Source organism: Bidens hawaiensis, unplaced genomic scaffold, assembly GCF_021521415.1.
Source record: "Bidens hawaiensis isolate Kalapana, Puna unplaced genomic scaffold, B.hawaiensis_p1.1 tig00060356_1, whole genome shotgun sequence".
Classification (NCBI taxonomy): domain Eukaryota; kingdom Viridiplantae; phylum Streptophyta; class Magnoliopsida; order Asterales; family Asteraceae; genus Bidens; species Bidens hawaiensis.
The window spans coordinates 4,642-30,317 of record NW_027500895.1 but is presented as its reverse complement, the minus strand read 5'-3'; the positions used below and the strand labels follow the sequence as shown (position 1 = coordinate 30,317).

Here is a 25,676-nt window from a genome sequence, read left to right as displayed (position 1 = left end):
TTGCTGAATGAATCAACGCTGCTAAGTTTCTTCTCATGGCTGTCGACCGGAATTCTCCTTTGTAATTGGATAATTGTTATGCTCTATTGACTTTTGTCTCATAATTGAGAAAGTACTTGAAGACATTTATTGGAATTTGGAGACATACCTCTTCGTGCTTTTCATTGTGAGGGACGTGTGACATCATTATTCCACCAACCCAAGTATTAGCAAATCAGATTCTTCTTGCCACAGTTACTTGGATTTCTTTTGGAGACCTACTTCCGTCTCTCACTTTCAGTCAAGCCTGTCATATACGCTTTTGGCTGCACCTTCTACCCAGGTAAGCTCTCCTCTGTCTTCGTCTTTTCATTATTTTGATTACGTGCCTGCCCTATTAGTATAATGCCTTCCACGAGGGCATCCACCAACACCACATCTCCACCAGCCCCATCCCTTGTTTAAATAGTTACCAATATTTATCAGCAGTTTGGTTTCAAACTTAATATGGATGGAAATCGATATAAATTATGGCGTAGAATTTTTAAAGATCTGTGTATTAGTGCCAAAGTTCAAGGTCATCTTGATGGTCCTAGTGTTCCTATTAATGATAAAGATGTTGATTGGTTTTCTATGGATGCTAAGATTAAAAGTTGGTTTTATAATACTTGTGAACCTGATCTGTTACAAATCATAATTGCCTATAATTGTACTGCTAAAGTTCTTTGGGACACCATTGCTGAGTTCTTCCTTAACCATAGAATGTCTCGCATGCTGCAACTCCAAGATACCTTTCGTAACACAAAGAAGGGTACCATGTCAATCACCATGTTTTGTCACCATCTGAAAAGCCTAGCTGATTCCCTTGCTGATGTCGACTCACCTATCGCTGACCAAGAACTTGTTATGCAAATCCTTAGACAACTCCCATCACCTGGATACACCGCTATTGTTGATGTCATCACTAACAAAGAACCCTTTCCTACTTTCCTGGAAGCTAAAAACATGCTTCTCTACCACGAGTCTCGTGATGGTCTCTCTAACCCTCCTAATGATGGCCTACAAAATACTACCACTGCCCTTTACTAAAACCAAATTGGTCATACCAATAATTGTAAAGGAAAGGGTCGGAATAATAAAAACCGATCACAAGGACGTGGGGCTTCCAAGGGGGTCAAAGCTACTAACGGTTATGGTTTGTCTCAGTTTGTTACAGGTAATACAAGTGGATACTCTCATCAGCAGCATTCTCCTCAACAGCGGCCTCCTCGGCAGTTTATGCTAAATCACTCAGGTCACTAGTTCTTCTCACCATCACCTGCTCACTATGCATCTGGATTACAAGTTCAGCCTCCTACAGCACCACAGACACATCTTTACATGCAGCAACCGCAGTTACAACCACCACAACAGATGATCTCACAAATGTCGTCTCAGTTTTCACAGACACCAAGGTCCCCACAAACCTCCCTACTTGGTCCCCCTCCAGCATATGCTTATGTTGCTGCTCCTCAGCAGTTACATTTTGCTGGTTACAATGCGCTTACTCCTCAACAGGCCCAGCCTACGGACATGGCTTCACTGTTTAGTGCCATGTCCTTACAACAACCTGCTCAAGAAAATAACTATTACATTGACACTGGAGCTAGTAATCACATGCAATTTAAGCAAGGTAGTTTACATTCCCTTGCATGTTGTACCACTCCTAAGTCTATCATGGTTGGTAATGGTGCTTTACTACTGGTTACGCATATCGTCAATGGCTCTTTCCATTTTCACGAAACAATCTTGCCCTAAACTATATTTTAGTCTCTGATCATTTGGTTAAAAATCTTATTTTTGTTCGTCGATTTTCTATTAATAATTGGGTGTCTATTGAATTTGATCCATTTGGTTTTACTGTGACGGATCTTAGCACATGTGCTTTCCTCCAGCGGTGTAACAGCATTGGTGATCTCTATCCTATTCTTTCATCCATTCATGCTTCTCATGCTCAGTCGCTTGCTGATGTATCTTCCGAGACGTGGCATCGTCGCTTGCTGATTATTTATTATCTCATAAACTTATCCCGTGTAATAAAACTATATTACCAATTTGTCATTTTTGTCAATTAGGAAAACATTGTCGTTTACCTTTTTCTAATTCTACTTCTAAGACAACGCATTTGTTTGAAATTGTGCATTCTGATGTTTGGACTTCTCATGTTTCCATTTTTAGTGGTTATAAGTATTATGTATTGTTTTTGGATGATTTTTCATATTTCTTATAGGTATTTCCCTTGCGTACCAAATCTAAGGTGTTTACATGCTTCATTCAATTTCGTGTTTATGTGGTAAATCAGTTTAAAATGGATATCCAAGCGTTGCAATGTGACAATGGTCGTGAGTGTAACAATTGTTCTTTTCAAGACTTCCTTAGCACAAATGGCATTAAATATTGTTTCTCATGTCCATACACACGTCCCAACAAAATGGTAAAGCTGAACGTTCCATTCTCACAATCAACAATGCCATTCGTACACTTCTCTTTCAAGCTTGCTTACCTTCAAAGTTTTGGGTAAAGCTCTTTACATGGCTACTCACACCTTCAATCTTCTTCCCACTTCCACTATTTCCTACAAGTCTCCATTCGAGATTTTGTTTGGATTATTCCCTTATTGCACCTTCGTGTCTTTGGTTGTCTCTGTTACCAAACCTCTCTTCTACTTCCCTTCATAAACTCTATCCTCGATCCACCGCTTGCGTTTACCTTGGTCCCTATGTTGATCATCGTGGTTCTCGCTGCATGGATCTAATCACTCAACGAGTCATCATTTCTAGTCGTGTCACCTTTGATGAAACTCATTTCCCCTACGCCTCGTTTCACTTGACCCCGCCACTCACAGATTACTCTATCTTTTAGTCATATAATGATCAAGCAGTACCACCCTTTCTGCCTAACCTTTCTCACCATCCACTTCTGGCGTTCTCATATAGGAACCTCAGACACCCTCCACCACTTCCGCGTTGGCGGCATCTTCCATGTCTTCTGCTTCCGCATCTCAGACCTCATACTTGTCGAAAAACTCTCCCTCTATATATGCTTCCGTTACCCAACCTTCTAACACGTGGATCCTACTCCCACTCACCATATGGTCACTCATTCCAAGACTGGCTCCCTTAAAACTCGTCAAATTCTCAATCTATCGGCTTATTCAGATGTCTCTCCTCTCCCAAGGACCACTACTCAAGCCATGTGTGATCCTAATTGGAAAGTAGCCATGGACTCCGAAATGTCTGCCATCATTTCTAATGGCCCATGGGATCTCGTTCCTCGCCCCTCTAGTACTAACATTGTCGGATGTCGTTGGTTTTATCTCCACAAATTCGACAGTAACGGGCACCTACACCGGTATAAATGTCGTCTGGTTTCACAAGGTTTTTCTCAACAACCCGGCCTTTACTTTGATGAGACCTTCAGCTCGGTCGTCAAACCAACCACTATTTGTACCTTCTTTCCATTGCTATATCTCGCCACTGGACGATCCACCAATTGGATGTCAAGAATGCCTTTCTTAATGGCAATTTATCGGAGCTTGTCTATATGAAGCAACCCCTTGGCTACATTGACTGTACCCGTCCTGAGCATGTCTATCGGCTTCACAAGGCTCTCTATGGCCTTAAGCAGGTTCCTCGAGCCTAGTATCATCGCTTTGCTATATACATTACCTCTCTAGGCTTTGTTAGTAGCAAATCCGATTCCTATTTATTTACGTTTCATAGCGGGAATGAGGTCATCTACCTCCTTATATACGTGGATGACATCATTCTCACAGATTCCTCCACGTCTTTGATCTCTCATGTCACTGCTCGTCTTTCGTCTGAGTTTGCCATGACAGACCTTGGCCCTTTTCCTTCTTTCTCGGCACTGCTGCCACACGTAGTCAGTCTAGTCTGTTTCTTTCCCAGACTTCTTTCGCTAAGGATATTATTACTCGTGCATAAATGCAATCTTGGAATCCTTGCAACACCCCTGCTGACACCAAGGCCAAACTCTCTATGCATGGCAAACTTGTTGACGATCATACTCTTTATTGAAGTTTAGCCGGTGCCCTGTAATATCTGACTCTTACTCGGCCAGAAATTGCCTTCACCGTTCATCAAGTGTGCCTTTTCATGCATGATCCTCGTGAACCGCATCTTTACGCTCTCAAACGCAACTTGCGTTATCTTCAGGGTACTCTTTCTTCAGGTCTTCACATCCGACCCTCTTTAATTAATCGTTTGGTTGCTTACACCGACACCGACTGGGGGAATGTCCTGATACTCGTCAGTCGAAATCTGGTTTTTGTGTCTTTACGGGTGACAATCTTGTCTCTTGGTCTTCTAAGCGTCAGTATGTCGTCTCAAGATCAAGTGCTGAAGCAGAATATCGTGGTGTTGCCAACGCCGTTGCTGAAGCGGCTTGGATTCATAATCTTCTTCTTGAGTTACATTGTCTTGTGTCTCGGGCCACTGTTATGTTCTATGATAATGTCAGCGTCATCTATTTAGCGTCCAACCTTGTAAAGAATCGACGCACCAAACATGTGGAATTAGATATACACTTCGTAAGGGAACGTGTTTCCATTGGTCAAGTGCGTGTATTACACGTTCCCTCAGCTCACCAGTTTGCAGATAACTTCACCAAAGGCTTACCATCACAGCTATTTATGGATTTTCGTGACAGACTTAACGTTCGGGATCCCTCCGCTCAGACTGCGGGGATATGTTAGATAGATTAAATAAGCATATGGTTATTTTATAATGTTTATTAGTATAGGGTGGTTTGTATAACTATGTAACCCTAATTCCTTGTATAACTATGTATATTGGTGATATGCAAAGTATAACCCTCAAGGAGGGATTCCACAATATTCAACGGTTATCAATTCTTGCTTTGCTATCTGCTACCTAAGACTTCATGCTCTTGCTCTTGCCCTTGTCTTGATATTCTTGCTTTGATTTTATTATTCTTATGTTTTATCATGTTTTTGCCTTGTTTCTTGTTGATCTTGCTAACTGTAACTTGTTTTTTTTTTCTTTCTATCTTTCTTTCTTTCTTTCTTTTCCCATCTATCTTTCTTTCTTCTTTCTTACTTTCTTTCTCTTTCATTTGCAGTTTTGCAATTACTTGATATATATTCCCTTCTTTCTTACTTAATTATATAATTTTAATATTATTCCCCATGGGTTCAAAGATTTAAAGCCAGCTTACTTTATTCCTGCTTTCGGTGATTTATTATGGCCTGGATAAACTAACCTACTTGATCGTGCTTCTTCTTTATGCTGTAAACTGAGAATGCCTTTCGATTGCTACTTCCTTTGGTTACTCGTTGCTCCTTTCTTGCTGATGATAAGGTCGTGATCAACCTTGATTCTTCCTTCAAAAACTTGCGATCAAGAGCATATAGCTCTGTAACGAATTGTTGCATGTTGTTCGATAAATATATACAAAACAAGCAGTTTTTTTATCAAACAACAATCGTGACTCTATTTTATTATGAATTAAATTATACACTGAACTCCATAAACTTGGAATAATACCGCCTATAGACCAAAAACATAGCCTATATTCTTATATCAAGGTTTGCTTGATTTATGATTACACCTTGACTTCGACTCTTGAGCTTAATTGCTTTGACTCTTGACATGTACCATACACAAAGGAACTATAATAATTAATAACTGATACTGAAAATACGAAACTAAATATTTTTACTTAGTCCCTTCAACTTTCTTAATATGAAAATTGTATGTTAATAATCCCACATTTTTTTAGTAGCAAATAGTAATCCCATTTTAGAAAATAGTTGTCATCAGTCTCACCTTTCACGCTAATTGTTTTCATTAAACCTTCGTTAAAAATAAACTATAATACAAATAAATAGAAAAATAAATAACTTAATGTTGTTAAGTTTTTTTTTCCAAATTTTAAATTCATGTTTTAGAACATCTGATTGGAATAAGGATACGAGTCGGTTGGCATAAAATTTACCTTGAAACAGTGCTCCAAATGAATTCATTTTTGTTAATTGGAAGTTTAAACACCCGAATTTAAACACCGTTTCGTCGTTTGGAGCACCGTTTCAATTTAAGTTTTAGATCAATCGACTCATATTCTCATTCCGATCAAAATCCCTAAAACATCAGTTTAAAATTTGAAAAAAACTTAACAACGTAGCGTTTTTTTTAATAGAAGTCCAATAAAAACAACTAGTGTGAAAAATGGGATCAGTGATAACTATTTACTGAGATAAAATTATTATCGACTAGCTGTAGAAAGATGAGATTATCTTAATATTCAGTTTCAAGATTAAAATGTTTTTTATTATTACGTAGGCATTCACATAATCACATAAAAGCAAAACTAGACGACAAAAGTAATGAATTGGATAAGTTATAGTATATTGAAGTCAAAACTATACCATAACAGACTAGGTGAGATGGTCAAAAAAACCGGTTCCGGTTTAAACCGGAAACCGGTTTTTACGAAAACCGGTTTTTTAAAAACCGGTTTGACCGGTTTACAAACCGTCGGTTCGTATTTCGGTTACAAGTTTTAGATCCAAAACCGGTTAACAAACCGGTTAATGAAAAAACCGGTTTTTTTAATAACCGGTTATGGAAAAACCGGTTAACCGGTTTATAAAAAAACCGGTTTTTGACCGTTGTGGAAAAACCGGTTAACCGGTTTCTCCATAACCGGTTAACCGGTTAAAAACCGGTTTTTGACCGTTGTATAACGGCTATATGGCCGTTTTTTTTTTTGACCGTTTTTTTTTTTTACCATTTTACCCCCACAAACATCTATATATAGTTTAGGTTGGGTATTGGTTAGATCACACTCGATTATACAACTCCAAACGCTCTAAACGTTTATTTCATACGCGATTATTTTGTTATCTCACGCTCAATTATACCACATTACCACTCCATACGCTCTTATTTCGTAGTCGATTATCATGGCCTCCCAAAGTGCTGCTTCATCCGTCAACATGGGTGCCTCGAACACGGGAGAAACGGTCGTTCGGGTCATCCCCACGAAACGAAACCAAGATGTTTGGCAACATTTCGACCTATGCGAAATGTCTAACGGTAGCCAAAAAGCTCGATGCAAACATTGTTTGAAGTTTTATGGCAAAGATGCAAACTCCACTTTAAAAGCGCATGTACAAAGGCCCTTTTGCAAGGCCTTGAAGGACGAATCGGGAAGTAGTTCGCAGCCGGAGATGACGAATTAAGGAGCGGTGTTTACGTACGACCTTGAAGCGGTACGTCAAAAGTTTTCAAACTTTGTGATTCAACAAACACTTCCTTTCAACCACTTCGGCAACCCTCAATTCACGGAGATGATGCAAAAGTATGTTCAACCACGCTACCAACACGTAAGTCGTTCGACCCTTAGAAGAGATTGTCTTAAAGCATGGAAAAACGCTAAATCCGAACTAATTTCATACTTTTCAAACTTACAAACTGGTGTAAACTTAACAACGGATGTGTGGTCGGTACCTCATGGTTCGCCCGACTCATACATTTGTGTGTCGGCTCATTGGGTTGACCCCGAGTCGTGGCAAATGATGAAACGAACCGTTGCGTTTCAATTGTTTGATTACCCGCACACGGGTAGAAATATTTTTAAACTCTTGGATAAAGTCATTCGACAATACAAGATTGAACATAAAATCTTTTCAATTTCGTTTGATAACGCGTCCAACAATACGGCCGCGGTTGGCAATTTAAAATTAAAGTATAAACCTATTTGTGATGGAGCGTTTTTTCATAGCCGATGCATTGCACATATTATCAACTTGGCCGTGCAAGATGGGTTAAACGTGATCGAAACGCAAAGAAACAATTTTAAAAGAATGTTACGAGATGTTTTTAGCAACAATAAAACATTTTCAAGATACAAAAAATTTTGTGTATAAGCTAATTGTCAATGGTTGGGGCCAAATTGGGATTGTCCAACAAGATGAAACTCGACTTGTGATATGTTTGAGAAAGCCATCCAACAAAAAGAATCATTAATTGCGTTTCATCAAATTTTGTCAAGTAGGGGTAAATGTGCACCGTACGATCCTAGAAACTGGTTATTGATTGAGATCGTTACGGAGGTCCTTCAAATTTTTAAATCTTGCACAACTAGTTTATCCGGGGTTTACTATCCAACAAGCCCCATTGCTTTACCAAAAATTGCTGTCATGTGCACAAAGTTGAGTGAACTTCATTGTAGGGGTGCACCTTATTTTGATATGGGTGTAAAAATGAAAGAAAAATTTAGAAAATATTTTCAAGAACTACCCGCTGTTTTGACATGTGCTGCTGCGTTAAACCCTTGCATCAATGTTGGTGGTGTTGAAGCTTTAATAGAAAAAATTTGTGATGAGCTAGAGTTAAACGACGATCAAAACCCCTATTATAGCCAAACTTTAAAGAATGCTTTCAACACCACCTTGTCAAACATGTATGATGTTTACCTTACAAAATACGGGTCGTCTTCCCAAATTCATGACTCGTTAAGAGCTGTTGCCCAATCCCAATCCCAAACCGACCTTGAAATGGGGATGTACTACATGATTTGGGAAGACGCCGGTAAACGTCAAAAGGTAAACACCCCAAGCAGTGAACTTGGAAGGTATGGTGGTACCAACTTTGTGAAACACATGACTCCGGATGAATTTAGAAGTCTTGATTTGCTGGCTTGGTGGAGAGGTAAGGAGGATGAGTTTCCGATCCTCGCCGCCATGGCCAAAGATTTACTAACGGTCCAAGCTTCCACGGTAGCTTCGGAGTCTGCTTTTTCTGTTTCTGGCAGGGTTATATCGATTAGGAGGACTCGACTCACTCCACCAGCTATAGAGATGTCGATTTGCTACAAGGATTACTTGGACTCTTTAGATAGGGCACAACATCAACGCTCACTCGAGGGGGAAATGGAGTATGAGGCGGGCTTGTATGAAGACGAGGTCAATGAAGGACACACTCAACCAATGACCGATGAAGAAGCCGAGTACGACGATTACCTAAGGAATAGCTCGGGATCGGGTAGCGAAGAAAATTAGTTAAAGAAACAGCAAACATGGAGGCAAATAATGAGTAAGAAACAGCAAGTTGTTCATGTAATCGTGTCTAAGCATTCTTTAATGTTTGTATTTTTGAGTTACGAATATGCGATAACGATTTAATGTTTGTATTTTTAATGTAAAAACTATAAATGAAAGTTATGTGTTTTTAATCTTCCAAGCAAAGAACCCTAACAACGAAAGCAAAGAATGGCTTCGGTCAGTCCGTTTTGCCTTGTAGTTACCGGTTTGCCTTGTAGTTACCGGTTTGTTTATACTGTGAAAAAATAATAGTTATTTAAAAAAAAAAAAAAAAAAAAAAAACCGGTTAACCTAAAAACCGGTTATTAAAAAACCGGTTAATAAAAAAACCGGTTTATTAACCGGTTCTAACCGGTTTCTAAACCGGTCCTAACCGGTTAGACCGGTTAGGGTTTTGACATACAAAAACCGGTTATTAACCGGTCCGGTTATTAACCGAACCGGTTTTTTTCCGGGCCAAAAAAAACCGGTCCGGTTAATAACCGAACCGGTTTTTTTAAAAAAACCGATTTGTGCACCTCTAGGTAGACCTAGAGGTGAAAAAAAAAACTAACCTAAAATCGAACCGGAAAATAAAAATCAAAATCGGTTTTTATTACAACTGGGTTTTTAATACCCGAACCTATGCATGAACCTACCCGTAAGGTACGGATAAAGTATGCATTTCAGTATCAAAACCCGTATCCGAACCGGACCCGATTTGTACCTGGTAATACCCGAAAACCGGAACCAGTTCCATACCCAGAACCGGTTTTTTCAAATTCCCGACCTATACCAGAAAACTATCCGAAAAATACTAGAAAAATACCCCTAAAAAGACCAACCCTTTAAAAAATCCAATCTATAATCGAAAAAACCCGAAAATAGATATTTTTCAATACGGATTCAAATACCGGGTTTTGAAATACTGAGTTCTATACCCTCCCTGAACCCGATACATAGGGTAATATTTTTAGAAGCAATACACGGACCCGAACACGACCAGGGTATTGCATATAACCAATTTTCCAATTCCCTGAACCCAGTTCTATACACCAGGTAATTAAAAAACCCGATTTTTGCACCTCTAGGTAGACTGTTTCCTTATTTTGGGCCTGTCTAACGGACTTTGCGGCTTCTTGGATCGGACCATTAAGGTTCCTCTCTCGCAACCTTGATTGTCTTATTTTATTAGGGGTTTGTTTGGTAAGGAGCTTTTAAGGGCTTTAAGATATTCTAGCTTCAAGCTTTAAAAAAAAACTCACATTTAAACGCTATTACTAGCGTTTGAAAAAAAGCTACGAAATTTTATAATTAAATTTATAAGTTTGATACTTGAACTTCCATCAATTTTTGTAATTTTATATAATAGTTACATGTTTAACCCTTATTCAAAACTAACTACCCCACAACTTTTTAATAAACCATAACTTTTCACACGTATATTTTATTTTTAAAAAATTACATCATATAACGAGCATGTTATTCTCTTTAATTTGAGTATGATATTGCTATGCATCTTTAACTTTAAAAAATTATCATACTATGTAATTACCGGTTAAGATCGACAACAAGTCAAGTTAGGCGAGTCGGGGTCATTTGTAAGACCAAATTAGGGTCGCAACAAGATGATACAAAGGGTTAATTTTGTTCGGTTCGTGTTGGAACGGTTTTGAGTTGAAAGGTGTCAGGTCAGAACATGTTTCAGATTAGAACAGTGCCGGGTCGGAAAGGGATTCAGATCAAAACATGTTGGCTTAAAACATTATCTATTTGAAATTACTGTATATTTCAGCTTTGCTTCTTGATTTCGCCACCAGTTACACGCTTACTGCATTTGCACATATTACACATATATATTTGGGTTATGTGTGCACTGTGATCAGATGAATCATGTACTAACACTGATTATGCGGATGTTTTCAGGTTGTGCGCCCACTCCGCCACACGACGCTAGGGGTGTTCAAGGTCCGGTTTTTGCGTTTTTCTTGTCAAACCTTAAACCAAACCGTTAATAACGGTTTTTGATTTTCCTAAACCAAAACCGAACCGTTGAACTCTTAAACCCAACCAAACCGAACCGCTTATAACGGTTTGGTTCTGGTTTGGTTTCGCGGTTTGGGCTTGTTCGGTCTTTATACATAATGTCCAAAATAATTCATGATATGTTAATATTGTACAACTCATAATAATTTATATAATTTAACAAACAATTGATTTTTACTTTTTTTTAAATCTCATTTAAGAAAATAAAAGACTAGTTAAAGTTTCTTGCATTTTCGATTTGGGCTTAGCCCACTTTTTTTTGTTTACAATCCATATTTTAATACATATTTAGTAGTGTCCATGTATATACACATATATACAATACAAAATACTACATATGTTTAGTTATAATATATATATATATATATATTATGAAATATTAAAAAAATACATATAAATAAACCATACGGTCCGTTCCGGTTTTATGCGGTTTGGTTTTGGTTCAAACCGTAAACCAAACCGTTCACTACGGTTTGGAAATTTTCAAACAACCGACCGAAACCTAAGAAAAAAAACCAACCGCGAAACCAAACTGATGGCTGGTGTGGACGGTTTGGCGGTTTCGAACCGAACCATGAACACCCCTACACAACGCAAGCACCCAGCTAGTTTTATTTAAAGCTCTAGCTACTCTGCCAAACACCTAAATATATCTAAAAAACTATAGCTAACAACTTTTAGAACTACCAACTAGTTTTGCCAAACATATCCTACATATGCTCATATAAAAAGACATCCTTTAATACTTGGTGACTTGACCATTTGGACGGTCAAGACTCGAGACCCCTTCTAACCGGTTCTTCATGTTATTTGTAGTTAGGCTATCTGTAGTGGGGCGTGGATTTGGGCGAAAAGTGGTGACATTTTGGTGGAACCCCCCCCACCCCCGGGCGATTTTTGGGCGAAAAGAGGCGGGGGCGGGATGTTTTTATCGCCTGTAAGAAGAAGATAATTATTATTATTTTATTAATATGTGTGCTATACATACACACACACACACATATATATATATACATATATATTACTATTGTAGCCCCTACACCTTTACATCTCAAAATCAAATTCTCACCCCTTATTGGCTGGGCGCCACACGCAAAACGCCCTAATTTGTAGCACCTCCACTACGCATAGCCTTACACACCAAGTTTGAGACTAAGAGGAATGATCCAACACTTACACATCATCAAATGCCATTTTGAACCGGAAAAGCATAGACAAACATACGGGTTAACTAATTACCCTAGAATATAATTGATAAACATTGGTTTGATGCAGGGGTGTTTACGGTTCGATTTTCGCGATTTTTAGGTCAAACCATGAACCAAACCGTTGAACTTTTAAACCGAACCAAACCAAACGGTTTGATTCCAGTTTGGTTTCACGGTTTTGGCTTGTTGCGGCTCTATACAAATATCCGAAATAATTTATTGAATTTTTATTGTCTCTTAATAATTTACATAATTTATCAAACAACTGATTTTTAGGTTGTCATTAAAAAATTAAAAGGCCGATTAATGTTTCTTGCATCTGCGATTTTGGCTTAGCACATGTTTTTTATTTACTGTCAATATTATTTACTTAATAATGTGTAATTATATACACATATATATAACACAAAATATTATATGTGTTGTTTATATATTTATATACACATATATATCGTAAAATATTTAAAAATACATATTTAGTTAAATCATACGGCCCAGTCCGGTTTTACATGGTTGGTTTTCTGTTCAAACTGTAAACCCAAAACGATCGCTATGGTCTGAAAATTTCCAAACCAACCAACCAACCGAATGTTAAGAAAGAAAACCAACCGTAAAACCAAACTGATGACCAGTTTAGGTGGTTTCACGGTTTCAAACTGAGTCGTAAATACCCCTTGTTTGATGCATAACTATTGAATTAATATATTAGGTTACAGAAGAGTGAAATTTGATATGAGCCGTCCGATAAGATCCAAGATTGAATATAGGCTGTTCGATAAGGATAGATTAAAAAGCGGTTATTTTTCATTACATGTAACTACCCCACTAACCCATTTACATGGGTAACCACCCACTACTAGACATAGTTACTCCCACTCGACTATTAGTATAATTAAACTAATTTCTACCATCTAAAAAGTGCATGTAACTAACTTAGTGTTAACTTCCCACTACCCATGTCCACATTATGTATGTATTGGATAGTTATTTTGTGTGGTGGGTCAAATGTGTAGGGAATATGTGTAGTAGTGGGTAGTTACATACTTTTATTTTCGTTCATTACAGTTAATGTATACATTGTAGTTCCTATAAAGTTGGGATGTGGTGTTGCAGTTGCTAAATTCTAGTGCATACCAGTCTATATAATTGGATTTTGTTTGCTTATAAATGTAGTTATGAGGTTCATTTTTAATTGTGTTGCTAAATGATTCCGTCATGAATAAAGAGTTAAATCATCACACATCCTTGTATGATGAGGAGGTACTTTAATTTAGTTTTTTGTTTCTAAGTATCTTATACATTATCCTCTAACGATTGATATTTTCCTACTTGTAGAACAAAGTTATTGAAACACGAAGCAAACTTTATGAGGTACATGTGGACGAAGCAAAAATTTATTTATTTCTTAACATAATGAAATAATGAAGTTAGTGTTAGTCATTTTAATGACCTAACAACGAAACTTGATGTTTGTTATTATTTTTTGATTGATGTTTGTTATTATTTTTAGATTTATAATGATTTAATTAGACGTACGTACATTGATATAATATACATATTTAATGATGTATAACGTTGGATAGTACAAAAACATACAACTAATTCTCATACCACATACTATATAGGAAACAAGAAACAACCCCAAATGATATCAATTTATACATCAAAATACAATTATGCATATGAATTATGTAGTTGTCACATTCCTGCGTTGATGTTCCCGTCCACCGGACGAGAAAAATACTAGTTACAAGAGAAAGAATATTGTTTGGAAAGAAAGAAAGATTAAAAATTGTAAAATAAAATAATGATAAAAGATAATTCTTATTTTAATTCCTGTGTATAAGTGAAACCTTTTTCTTTTGTTAAATGGGCTATAACAAGATCCAGAAAAGTAAATGGATTGCAAAATTTTCAATCATTAATGGTTTTATTCAAACGAAAAAAATATGGAATTTATTATTAGTTAAAAGTTAGGAAACTATCGTACACGAAGATGGGATCTAAGATGAAGAACCGTGGATCGACTCACTGGTAGACGATCTACTTTCCTCGGGTGTGATTATGCTATTTCACCGATGGTTTCTCTTGGATCTGAGTTCTTCCACCTACAAAATGAACAGCACCGTAAACTTACCCCTCAGAAAGGGACAGAGGGGTCCTCTTTGGGGTAACCCTCCGGTGTGAGAATAAGTATTTGTGGGAGAAGATAATAATATGTGAGAGTAAGGAATTTGGAGTGTATTGCTTAACAGCTGAATACTCTGTTATTGTATGTTATCAGATGATATTGTATGTGACTGTGTGTTATGATCCCTTCTCCTTGTGGAGTTGATGCTGTATTTATAGTGCTAGGGTTTCCAATGATTGGGCTCAGACCCAATTAGGGCTTTGTTGGCCTCTTCCAGTAGCTTTGCTCCACGTGTCCTTTGGGACACCTGGTGCTTTTTCATTGGTTATAACCACGTGGTCGCACATAGGTTTTGCTGAGTTGTCCACCTTTCATTGGTGGCTGTCAACATCAGCATATTCTTATTCCTTAAAAAGATACCTTCTGGAAGGTTGTCTGACGTGCACAATCAAGGTTGCCCTAATCCTGATTTGGATAAGGACGAGGTTGATTATGTGCATGTGTGATATGCGCCAATCCTGAGGATGCGCGAGGTCTTCTCTTTATTCTCACGCGCAGATGTTTCATGCGCAGATGTGATATGCACGAGCATGTGATATGCGCCGCGCGCTGATGCGCCACGCGCATATGTGATATGCGTGAGCATATGTGATGCGTGAGCATATGTGATGCGTGAGCATATGTGATGCCTGGGCATCTGTGGTGCCTGGGCATATGATGCCTGAGCATGTGTGGTGCCTGGGCATATGATGCCTGAGCATGTGATGCATGAGCATATGTGATATGCGTGAGCATATGTGATATGCGCCATGCGCGTTGGTTTTGGCTTTGTGCCTTCATAATGTCTTGATTTCAAGCCTCTTGTCTATATCTTGTGGGTTGACCCGCCTTGCTCGGTGTTGAGGCGGGTACATACCTCTTCAAGCCCCCCCAGTCTAATGTGTGTCTTGTCTCACGCGAGCGAGGCAAGATAGATATTAGACTTAACAGTTTGCTCTTTTAGTAGGGGTTTGTATTTTTCCTCTTATTACTCATCGTTGCGCGAAATTCTATCCTTTTTGTTGCAAACGAATCGTCCCTGTACGTGGTTTGTTGTTGCTGACGTGGGTCAGTGATGGAGACGTGTCAGACCTTTCGTGTGCTCGAGGTGCTACAGTTGCCTTTCGTGTCCCCTCACATGCTGTCAGGGACACGTGTCGCGCTCGCGTTGGTCCGTTCCTGCGAGTGGTGGCGCGTGAACTCTGGCAGCAGCTGTAAAGTTTATTTTCGTGTCCCCTCACACAGTGTCAGGGACACGTGTCGCGCTCGCGTTGGCTTACACCTGCGAGTGGGGGCGCGTGAAGTCCGATCAGCACCAATATTTCTCTCTCCTGGGCCTATAAAAGCCAGCCCTTAGAGTTTTATTTCTTCATCTTCTTTGCTGTTTTATTCTGAGCTCTTTTCTTTCTTTCTTTCTATTCCGATTACTTGTCTTCTGCTTCCAGATTTCTGTTCTTTAGAAGCCTCCCCTGTTCGATTTTACAGTTGTATTCTTTAGAAGCCTCCCCTGTTCGATTTTACAGTTGTATGTCTGATAGCTCAGACAACACAATCTCCCCCATCCGTTGCCGTGTGAAATCGTTAGTGATGTCTACATTGAAGAAGACCGGCAAGGGGAAGAAGGCTGCTGAGGCCTCATCGGAGGAGGTAGGGAGGACCAAGGCCGTGAAGAGGTGGAATGAAATCCCCTGCAAACTGAGGCAGGCCGATCTTGACAGCCTTATCGCCTCTCAGGGTTTTCCCCCTCTGTTTGGCTGCATGTTGCCTGGGGCCGGGCAAACGGCGGCGGACCCGCCTACCGGCTATATATCCTTGTATTGCCATTTTTTCACCCACTGCAACCTTCGTCTCCCGATGACAAGGTTTGTGGGTGCGCTGCTTAGGTTCTATGGGATTCATATATCCCAAGTCCATCCGTTTGGACTTGTGCGCATGACTCATTTTGAGTTCATGTGCAAATCTCAGCGCGAGGAGCCCACCCCTCGGCGCTTTCAATTTTTTTACAAGCCCAAGATCCAAGACTCTTGGTTCTCTTTTATTCCTCGCAGTCAGAAGGTGAAGTGCTCCACTGTTTCATTCAAGAGCCTTCATGACTGGTCTAAGAGGTTTTTTTACATCAGGGCTGGTGTGATCCCCATCCGTATGACCATGCGCGCGATCTCTTCTGCGCCTGCGGATGTGGGTGTCGTCAAGAACCCAACTGGCGCCTGGGTGAAAAAGTTGACTGCTGAACCATCCCCCGCCAAGAAAATTTGTGAGGAGGCGCTGGTGGGGGTGGGTATGAGCAGGAGGTGGGCTGACAGCGCGACTGAGCCCGTGATCCAAGTTGACGGCTTGTGTAAGTTGATCTCATTGCATTACTTCTGCGCGAATTCTTATCTTTTTGCTGATATTATTTGATTTGTTTTGTGCAGTCAGCAAGGAGTATGTCCACGCCGCCTATGATGAGCATATGGAGGGTGGCTCCGTCGCGCTGGGCGCTGGGGAGGTTGGCTTCCCCGATCGCTTTGATGACATGTTCATCCCTGTTGATCTGGGATTTGTCTTTGACAGCGATGCGCCTGGTAAGCCTTTGTACTTATGCATTTTCCTTTATAATACCAAATTTTGCTAACACTTCTGTTGCGTGTATTGTAGATGCGCTCGAAAACTACGAGCTGGAGCTCGCGGAAGAGGAGGAGGAGGAGGCGCCCCAACTGAAGCGTAAAGCTAAGGGGAAAACTGGCGCAGGGGCCAGTAAGAAACAGAAGAAAGATGTTGGCCCTGTTGCTCAGGATCCTCCTACTCAGGCGGGGGGATTTGAGAAAACCCAGGATTTTCCCCCCAAGTTTTCCTTGTCCTCCCTGCCTCAAAAAGTGGGCAGACCTCCTGTTCACACGAGGTATGGTGCTACTACCTCCTCCCTTCGCGCGGCGGAAAAGGGTAGCGGCGTTGCGCCTTCTACAGGTATACTTTGCTTATCCTTTACTGTTCTTTGAGCGCGATTCTGATAGAATTACTGATGAATCTTTGCTCACTCAAATGTTTGTAGAGCCGGCGACAGCGCAACAAGATGCCGAGGCTGCGCCGGAGGTCGCTTCGAAGTCCCCTGCTTTACCCTCGAAAAAGGGTAGAATGGACTTCATGGCGATGTTTGCGTCGCGAACGGAGTTGCGCCAAGGTACGTATTGTGCTTCTATTTTCTGAGTTTTTTCTTTTAGACCAAGTCATGAAGCATCTCTTTTTGTTGATTTTTTCATAGAGGTCGTTGCTGGCGTACAAGCTGCTGGCGGCACTCCTGGCGCCGGTGCCAGCGCCGCTGGTTCTGCTCCTGCTCCTGCTAGTGCTGAATCTCCCCTCATTGGGATTACTAAGGAGCAGGAGGCCGTTTTGCGCGCCGACCTGGCGTCGTCGAGACCTCCCTCACCTCCTCCTGCGCACAGCCCTCCTCGCGAGACCGATTTTGGCTCTAGGTCGCAGGAGAAAAGGCCTGTTTCCGAGGAGGATGAGGAGTTTGAAGTTGAAGACTCCGACCGTGGTCGCGCCAGTCCTGCAGCGCCACGAGGCTTCGCGGCGGAGCCTTCTCGTGGGGCTGGCGCTGACTTTTCTGCTTCATCCCCGCAGGTATAGGTTCTTTTTTTTTTTTTGCTCCGCTGCGCGGACTTCCATCTTAATGTTTTGATGACTTAGATAATTACTTTGTTTCTGCAGGAAGCCGATCACATTTACCGCCCGAGATGGAATATTACTGAAGACAGCACATTTCAGTCCATGGGTGTGTGTGCGGAATTCTGGGCTCATGCTGTGCCTCCATCTGAAAGGAGGTTTCAGGAGGACCGCGCTCGCGACGACTTGCTCAACGATCATATGTTTGCTGGGTCAGCCTTCTTTGCTGCCTCCCAAGAGCTTCGCTATGATTACGTAAAAGTACGTGATGCTCTTGCGGAAGCCAAGCAAGAGGCTAAGGTGTCTGCTTGGCATCTTTCTGATGCTCGAGAGAGAGCTGAGAAGCTCCAAGCAGAGCTCAGTGAGAACAGAGCAAGTGCCAACAGCGCTTTCGTGAAGCGCGGGCATGAGCTTCAGGCTGCGCGGGAGAAGCTACAAGCGGCGGAGGCGGAGGCGGCCATGTACGAGCGCAGAGCGCGCGACTTGGAGCTGGAGGCGGATGCGCGTGACCAAGCTCTTGTCCAGTCTATAACTGAAAAATCATCACTGGAGAGTGAGGTTGCGCGCCTGAAGAAGGAGCTGGCGGCCGCGCAGGCCGATAAAGATGAAGCCTTGGCGACGGCAGCGTCTAGCCAGGAAGCACTTGATGCTGCGCGGGTGGAGAAGGAAGAAACCTTGGCGGCAGCAGCGTCCGACAAAGAGGAGCTGAAACAGACTAAGAAAACTGTTGAGTTATTAAACTCTCAGATTCCTTCCCTCGAGACGTCTGTTGCTTCCCTCGCGCAGGATCGCCACTGGCTAATCTCACAGGGCATGACTCGTTGCGCTTACGCGATGAAATACTCAGACGAGTTCCAGGCCCTTGTGATGGATTGCAACGCTGCCGCGCGCTTGGTTGGTCGAGCTGAAGGGTTTACGGATGGCTATGAATATGGCATGTTGAAGAAGAACCCATCCGAGTACCCTTATCAGAGCGACGCTGCCTGCGCGGACATGGCCGCGATGGGGGAGAAGTATTTGAATACTCCCATTCCCATCCTTGCACAGGTATTTTAACCTTAACGAGATAAACTTGACTTACTTTCCAAGTCCTTTTATACTCATATTTTTCCTTATGATTTGCAGATAACCGCGCTTGCTGACCAGCCCGATCTCGCCGCGCTAAAGAAATTACTTGACGAGTGCGAGGGGGCTGGCGGCGGCGATGATGGCGCGGGGAATGCTGGCGTTGCTAGCGGCTCTGGCGTGGCCAAAGGATCCGCTCCTGACACTATTGTGATAGAAGAATCCATTCAAGACGAAGAACTTGACTATGGTCAGTTTGGAGATGAGGAGCGGGCTGCGCCAGATGCTGAGGGCAATGATGATGACTATGAAGAGGCTAACGTCGACGTGGAGACTTGAGAAGCCCTTCATGTTTTTTATTTTTATTTGTAGTTTGTATCTTTTCATCTTGTATACTTGTAAATTTCAATGCTTCGGAATGAAATTTTGTTTTTCCCTTCTTCGCATCTTGCGCATTCCCCATTCATCTGTTTATATTGCATGTTTGCTTGTTTGATATAAGATATGCTTGTTTGATATAAGATATGCTTGCACGTTGAAATAAGAACAAGGTTGTAAGGAAATTATTATACTTAATCCTTGTCATATTGTAAGTGATTTTGCCATATCTTGATTATGTTGACACGCGCCTTGGCGTTTTCATTATTCCTCTTTTGCGCGACGTTATTGCGCATGGAATTATGATTTTTTTAGCCTTTACGTGTCAATATGTGTTGCTCAGATATCCATTACAATTGCATGCGCGACCGCGACCTGAGACCTTAACAACTATGTTTTGGCATTTGTTTTGCCTTAGTTGTGTTTAGGTATTTTTATGGTCTGGCTGCGCAGTATGTAGGATGGATGTTGTGAGTGATTTGAGCTAAGGCTCACATTATTGGGCTAAGGCCCTGACGTTTTAGAGTTAAGACTCGTTAACGCGTTTGAGCTTGAAGCTCGCGCATGTATGTTTTACTTCGTTTTATTTCGTTTTGATGTCAATACAATGTTGTCATATTGCTCAAAATTAATAAAGGGAAGTGTGAAACATGTATGCAAAAGGTAATAGAATTGGGCTAAGGCCCTGACGTTTTAGAGTTAAGACTCGTTAACGCGTTTGAGCTTGAAGCTCGCGCATGTATGTTTTACTTCGTTTTATTTCGTTTTGATGTCAATACGATGTTGTCATATTGCTCAAAATTAATAAAGGGAAGTGTGAAACATGTATGCAAAGGGTAATAGAATCCACATTAAGAGAAGATAGCGCGTATCATTATTCATAATGGCTTAAAAAGCCTTGATTACAAACTTGACATTTTTACATGAAACATTTTCTAAGCTGTGCCGCGTTCCATGCGCGCGGGATCTTCTTTCCATTCAAATCTTTTAAAGCGTATGCGCCTTTTCCCAATTCTTCCGAGACTTGATAAGGTCCCTCCCAATTGGGGGACATTTTTCCCGGGGGTATCGCGCGGCTAGCTTCATTGTTTCGAAGGACAAAATCATTTTTCTTGAAGTGGCATTCTTTCACACGCTGGTTGTAATATTTTTCCAGTTTTTTCTTGTATTTGGCTTCACTGATGATAGCCGCCTCTCTGCGCCCTTCAAGTAAGTTGAGGTCCAACCTCCTTTCGCGCTCGTTATCAATCTTGTTCATCATGAGCACTCTATGGGATGGGCATCCAATTTCTGCTGGAATCATTGCCTCCGTTCCATAGGTTAGGCTGAACGGGGATTCGCCATTGCTGGTTTTGCTTAATGTCCTGTGTGCCCACAGGACATTAGGTAGCTCTTCGACCCAAGAATGGGATTCTCCCTCCAACCTTTTCTTCAGCCCATTTAACAAGCTTTGGTTCGCGCGCTCCACTTGGCCATTCCCCTGAGGGTGGTATACCGAAGTGAAGATTTGGTTGATGCGCAATTCCTTGAGCTAGTTTGATAACTTCTTGTCAGTGAATTGTTTGCCATTATCGCTCACAATTTCCATGGGCAAGCCAAAACGGCATATGATGTGGCTCCAGATAAACTGCTTCATCGCTTCGGCTGTGATTTTTGCTAGTGGCTTGGCTTCAACCCATTTTGTAAAATAGTCTACTGCCACTACCAAAAATTTTACTCGTCCTTGCGCTTGCGGTAGGGGGCCCACAATATTGATTGCCCATTTGTGGAAAGGCCATGCAGAGGTCACCGGAATCAAGTTGTTCTTTGACCGCATGGTGTTTGGCGCGTAGCTCTGACATGCTTTGCATTTTTGGATCTCTTTTAAAGCGTCCAAGTATATGCCTGGCCAATAGTAACCTGCGCTCATTGCCTTGGTAACCACCATGCGCGGGCCAGCATGTATTCCACAGATTCCTTCGTGTATCTCTCTGATCACATAGCTTGCTTCCTCAGCATCTAGGCATTTCATGAGCGGTCCCAGATAAGAGCGTCGATATAATGTACCATCAAGCAGTTCATAGTTCTGCGACTTGTGTCTTATCTTCCTCGCCTGGGCGCGATCGTCTGGTACTTTTCCCTCCTTCAAGAATTCCATTACTGGAGTTATCCATGATGAAGGGGTTGTATGAGTTACAAGGACAGACTTCGCTCCCACCGACGGGTTGCTCAATACTTCCACCCTGACATCTTTGCCAAAGTGATCGAAGCTGGTTGATGCCATCTTGCTCAGCGCGTCAGCATATTTGTTTTCACTGCGCGGAATATGAATGATTCTGAAGCAGTCAAATTGCTCGATGAGCTTTTTCGCCTGGTCTAGATACAGAGGCATGGTGTTCTCCTTGGCATCATAAAGGCCGTTGACCTGTGCTGCTACCAAGTATGAATCAACATGGGCCTCCAGCGTTTTAACTCCGAATTTGTGCGCGATGCGCAGGCCAGCCAGCAGGGCTTCATACTCAGCTTCATTGTTGGTGCTTTTGAAGTCCAACCTGATGGCGTAAGTATATTCATGATTCTCCGGATCCACCAGTTTTAGGCCTGCGCCGGACCCTTCGTTGTTTGAAGCTCCGTCAGTGAACAATCTCCACACATTTTCTTCATCATTGGCTCGCGGAGGGTCTACCTCGCGCTGAGCCTCTTCAATTTTTCCTTCGGGGACCTCGGCAATGAAATCAGCCAAGACTTGTCCCTTTATTGCTGGACGGGGCTTATAGGCGATCGTGTGCTCACCTAATTCCAGCGCCCACTTTGTCAGCCTTCCCGAGAGCGCGGGGCGCCGCAAAACTTGCTGGATGTTGTAACCAGTCAGAACTTCAATGGGATGACCATTGAAATATCTATGAAGCTTGCGCGACGCTTGTGTTAGTGATAAAACTAACTTTTCCATGATGGAGTAGCGCGTCTCAGGATCTGTCAGCACCCGACTCACATAGTATATTGGCGTTTGGATTCCCTTGCGATCCACCAATAATACTGCGCCGATGGCGCGCTCTCCTGCTGATAGGTATAATGTCAAAGTTTCACCAGGAAGTGGAGCTGTGAGCGCGGGCAGATTTATCAAACATTCTTTTATCTCCCTGAAAGCTTGCTCGGCCTCAGGAGTCCATTTGAATTGGCTTTTCTTTAAGCAATTCCTCAATGTGTTGACAAATGGGTAGATTTGCTTGCATGGTTCGCTAGGAACCTGTTGATTGAAACCAATCTACCATTCAGCTTCTGGACCTCTTTCATGGTGGATGGCGAGGGCATGTCAAGGATGGCCTCCACCTTCTCAGGGTTCACCTTGAAACCATCCTTGGTGACCATTACACCTAGAAATTTTCCCTCTAGTACGCCGAAAGTGCATTTGCTCGGATTGAGCTTCATGTTAACTTCCTTTAGGCGCCCAAGGGTTTCTTCGATGTCTTTGAGCATTTGCCTTTCCTCCCTACTTTTGATCACCAAATCATCCACATAGACTTCTAGGTTTCTTCCAATTTGCTCGTTGAAAACAGCATCCATAAGTCTTTGGTAGGTGGCGCCCGCATTCTTCAAGCCAAAGGGCATTTTTGTGTAGCAAAAAACACCCTTATCGGTTCTAAATGCGGTCTTGTCCTCGTCTTGTGGTGCCATTTGAATCTGGTGATAGCCCTTGTAGGCATCCAGGAAACATTTGAGTTTGAATGGCGCCACGGAGTCCACCTTTGCGTCGATGTTTGGGAGGGGGTAACAATCTTTTGGGCATGCTTTGTTGAGGTCTTTGAAGTCAATGCACATCCTCCACGACCCGTTACTTTTCTTTACCATCACAGGATTGGCTACCCATGTCTGGTATCGTATCGGGCGGATGATGTTTGCGCGCAATAGATCCTCAACTTGCTCATTCATGGCCCTCGCCTTCTCATCCCCCATGACTCTCTTCTTTTGAGCAATTGGCTCTACAGACTTGAACGTGTTGAGAGAATGCTGCGCCAGGTCTCGCGGAACCCCAGTCATATCAGAGTGTTGCCACGCGAAGACCGACATATATGCTGTGAGAAACCTTTTCATTCTCAACCTCGTGTCGTCTGATATCGTAGCGCCAATTGTGATTTTTTGCTCCGGGAATTTCGGGTTGAGAATCCATTCCTCTGGCGCATTGTCTGCCATTGGAAGTTTCATTCTCCCTTCCCGCGGAGTACTTGTCACTGCACACAAATGATCTCTGTATACAAAAGTTACACCTGTTGGTGTTGGGAACCCCAATGCGCCGTGCGCTGGCGACGGTATGGCGTTGAATTGGGCAATCGTTCCCCTACCCAAGATCATATTGTGGCAAGAAGTGGTGGGCAAGACCAAGAAGTTGACAACTTCGGCTCGCTTGTGTTTCTCATCCCCCATAGTTCTTGTCAAACGCTAGCCTTTGTGTTAAGTCGGCTGTCTTTTTGTGTTTGACCATCTCATTGTACTTGTCCATTAGGCGCCGTTGCTCGTTTATGAGCCATTCTTTGGGGTCATTAGTTTCATCTTCTGGACCCATTGGTCCTTTTTGTTTCGCGCCGGCAAGATTTTGTAACGTAAGATCGTCTGGAGGAGTTTCAGTCTGGCCATGAGGAGTTGTGATGAAAGGACGGTTACTGGTGTTTCGCGCCGGCAAGATTTTGTAACGTAAGATCGTAGAATCACGCGTCGCCCTCAGAAACTGTTGTCCCTCATTAACATCCTCACGTTCAATATCCTCCAGAACTTGATCAACGTTACGAACGCCAGAAACCATGGTGAAAATTGGTTTTTTATAGAGATCTGATGAGATCTTGCTGCCGTTGTAACAGTGGATGGCGCCAATGAAGAACCGTGGATCGACTCACTGGTAGACGATCTACTTTCCTCGGGTGTGATTATGCTATTTCACCGATGGTTTCTCTTGGATCTGAGTTCTTCCACCTACAAAATGAACAGCACCGTAAACTTACCCCTCAGAAAGGGACAGAGGGGTCCTCTTTGGGGTAACCCTCCGGTGTGAGAATAAGTATTTGTGGGAGAAGATAATAATATGTGAGAGTAAGGAATTTGGAGTGTATTGCTTAACAGCTGAATACTCTGTTATTGTATGTTATCAGATGATATTGTATGTGACTGTGTGTTATGATCCCTTCTCCTTGTGGAGTTGATGCTGTATTTATAGTGCTAGGGTTTCCAATGATTGGGCTCAGACCCAATTAGGGCTTTGTTGGCCTCTTCCAGTAGCTTTACTCCACGTGTCCTTTGGGACACCTGGTGCTTTTTCATTGGTTATAACCACGTGGTGGCACATAGGTTTTGCTGAGTTGTCCACCTTTCATTGGTGGCTGTCAACATCAGCATATTCTTATTCCTTAAAAAGATACCTTCTGGAAGGTTGTCTGACGTGCACAATCAAGGTTGCCCTAATCCTGATTTGGATAAGGACGAGGTTGATTATGTGCATGTGTGATATGCGCCAATCCTGAGGATGCGCGAGGTCTTCTCTTTATTCTCACGCGTAGATGTTTCATGCGCAGATGTGATATACACGAGCATGTGATATGCGCCGCGCGCTGATGCGCCACGCGCATATGTGATGCGTGAGCATATGTGATGCCTGGGCATCTGTGGTGCCTGGGCATATGTTGCCTGAGCATGTGTGGTGCCTGGGCATATGATGCCTGAGCATGTGATGCATGAGCATATGTGATATGCGCCATGCGCGTAGGTTTTGGCTTTGTGCCTTCATAATGTCTTGATTTCAAGCCTCTTGTCTATATCTTGTGGGTTGACCCGCCTTGCTCGGTGTTGAGGCAGGTACATACCTCTTCAGATCTGATAGATACCGATCTAAATTAAAAATTTAAATTACATGAGTTTAGGTTTAGTTTAAATGGACTATGATCAGTTTTGGCTTAAACCGGCCGGTGAACACTTTTGCAAAACAAGTTTTATAGGGGTTAACCTAACAAATTCACGCTTTCAAGTTTCACCCACTTAACATGCTTATTTTGTATTAAAGAATGTGAGTTTTTTTTATCCTTTCAAACTGATTGGATATCTAATATCAAAATTTGTA

At 42.0% G+C, this 25,676-nt stretch overlaps 1 protein-coding gene across 1 annotated transcript; it reads left to right on the top strand.

Annotated features, from left to right (window-relative positions):
• Positions 1–486: 486 nt before the first annotated feature.
• LOC143603039 (uncharacterized) lies at positions 487–1,068 on the top strand. Its single transcript, XM_077079966.1, has one exon. It carries the CDS (start codon positions 487–489, stop codon positions 1,066–1,068), a length of 582 nt encoding a protein of 193 aa, XP_076936081.1.
• Positions 1,069–25,676: the final 24,608 nt, after the last annotated feature.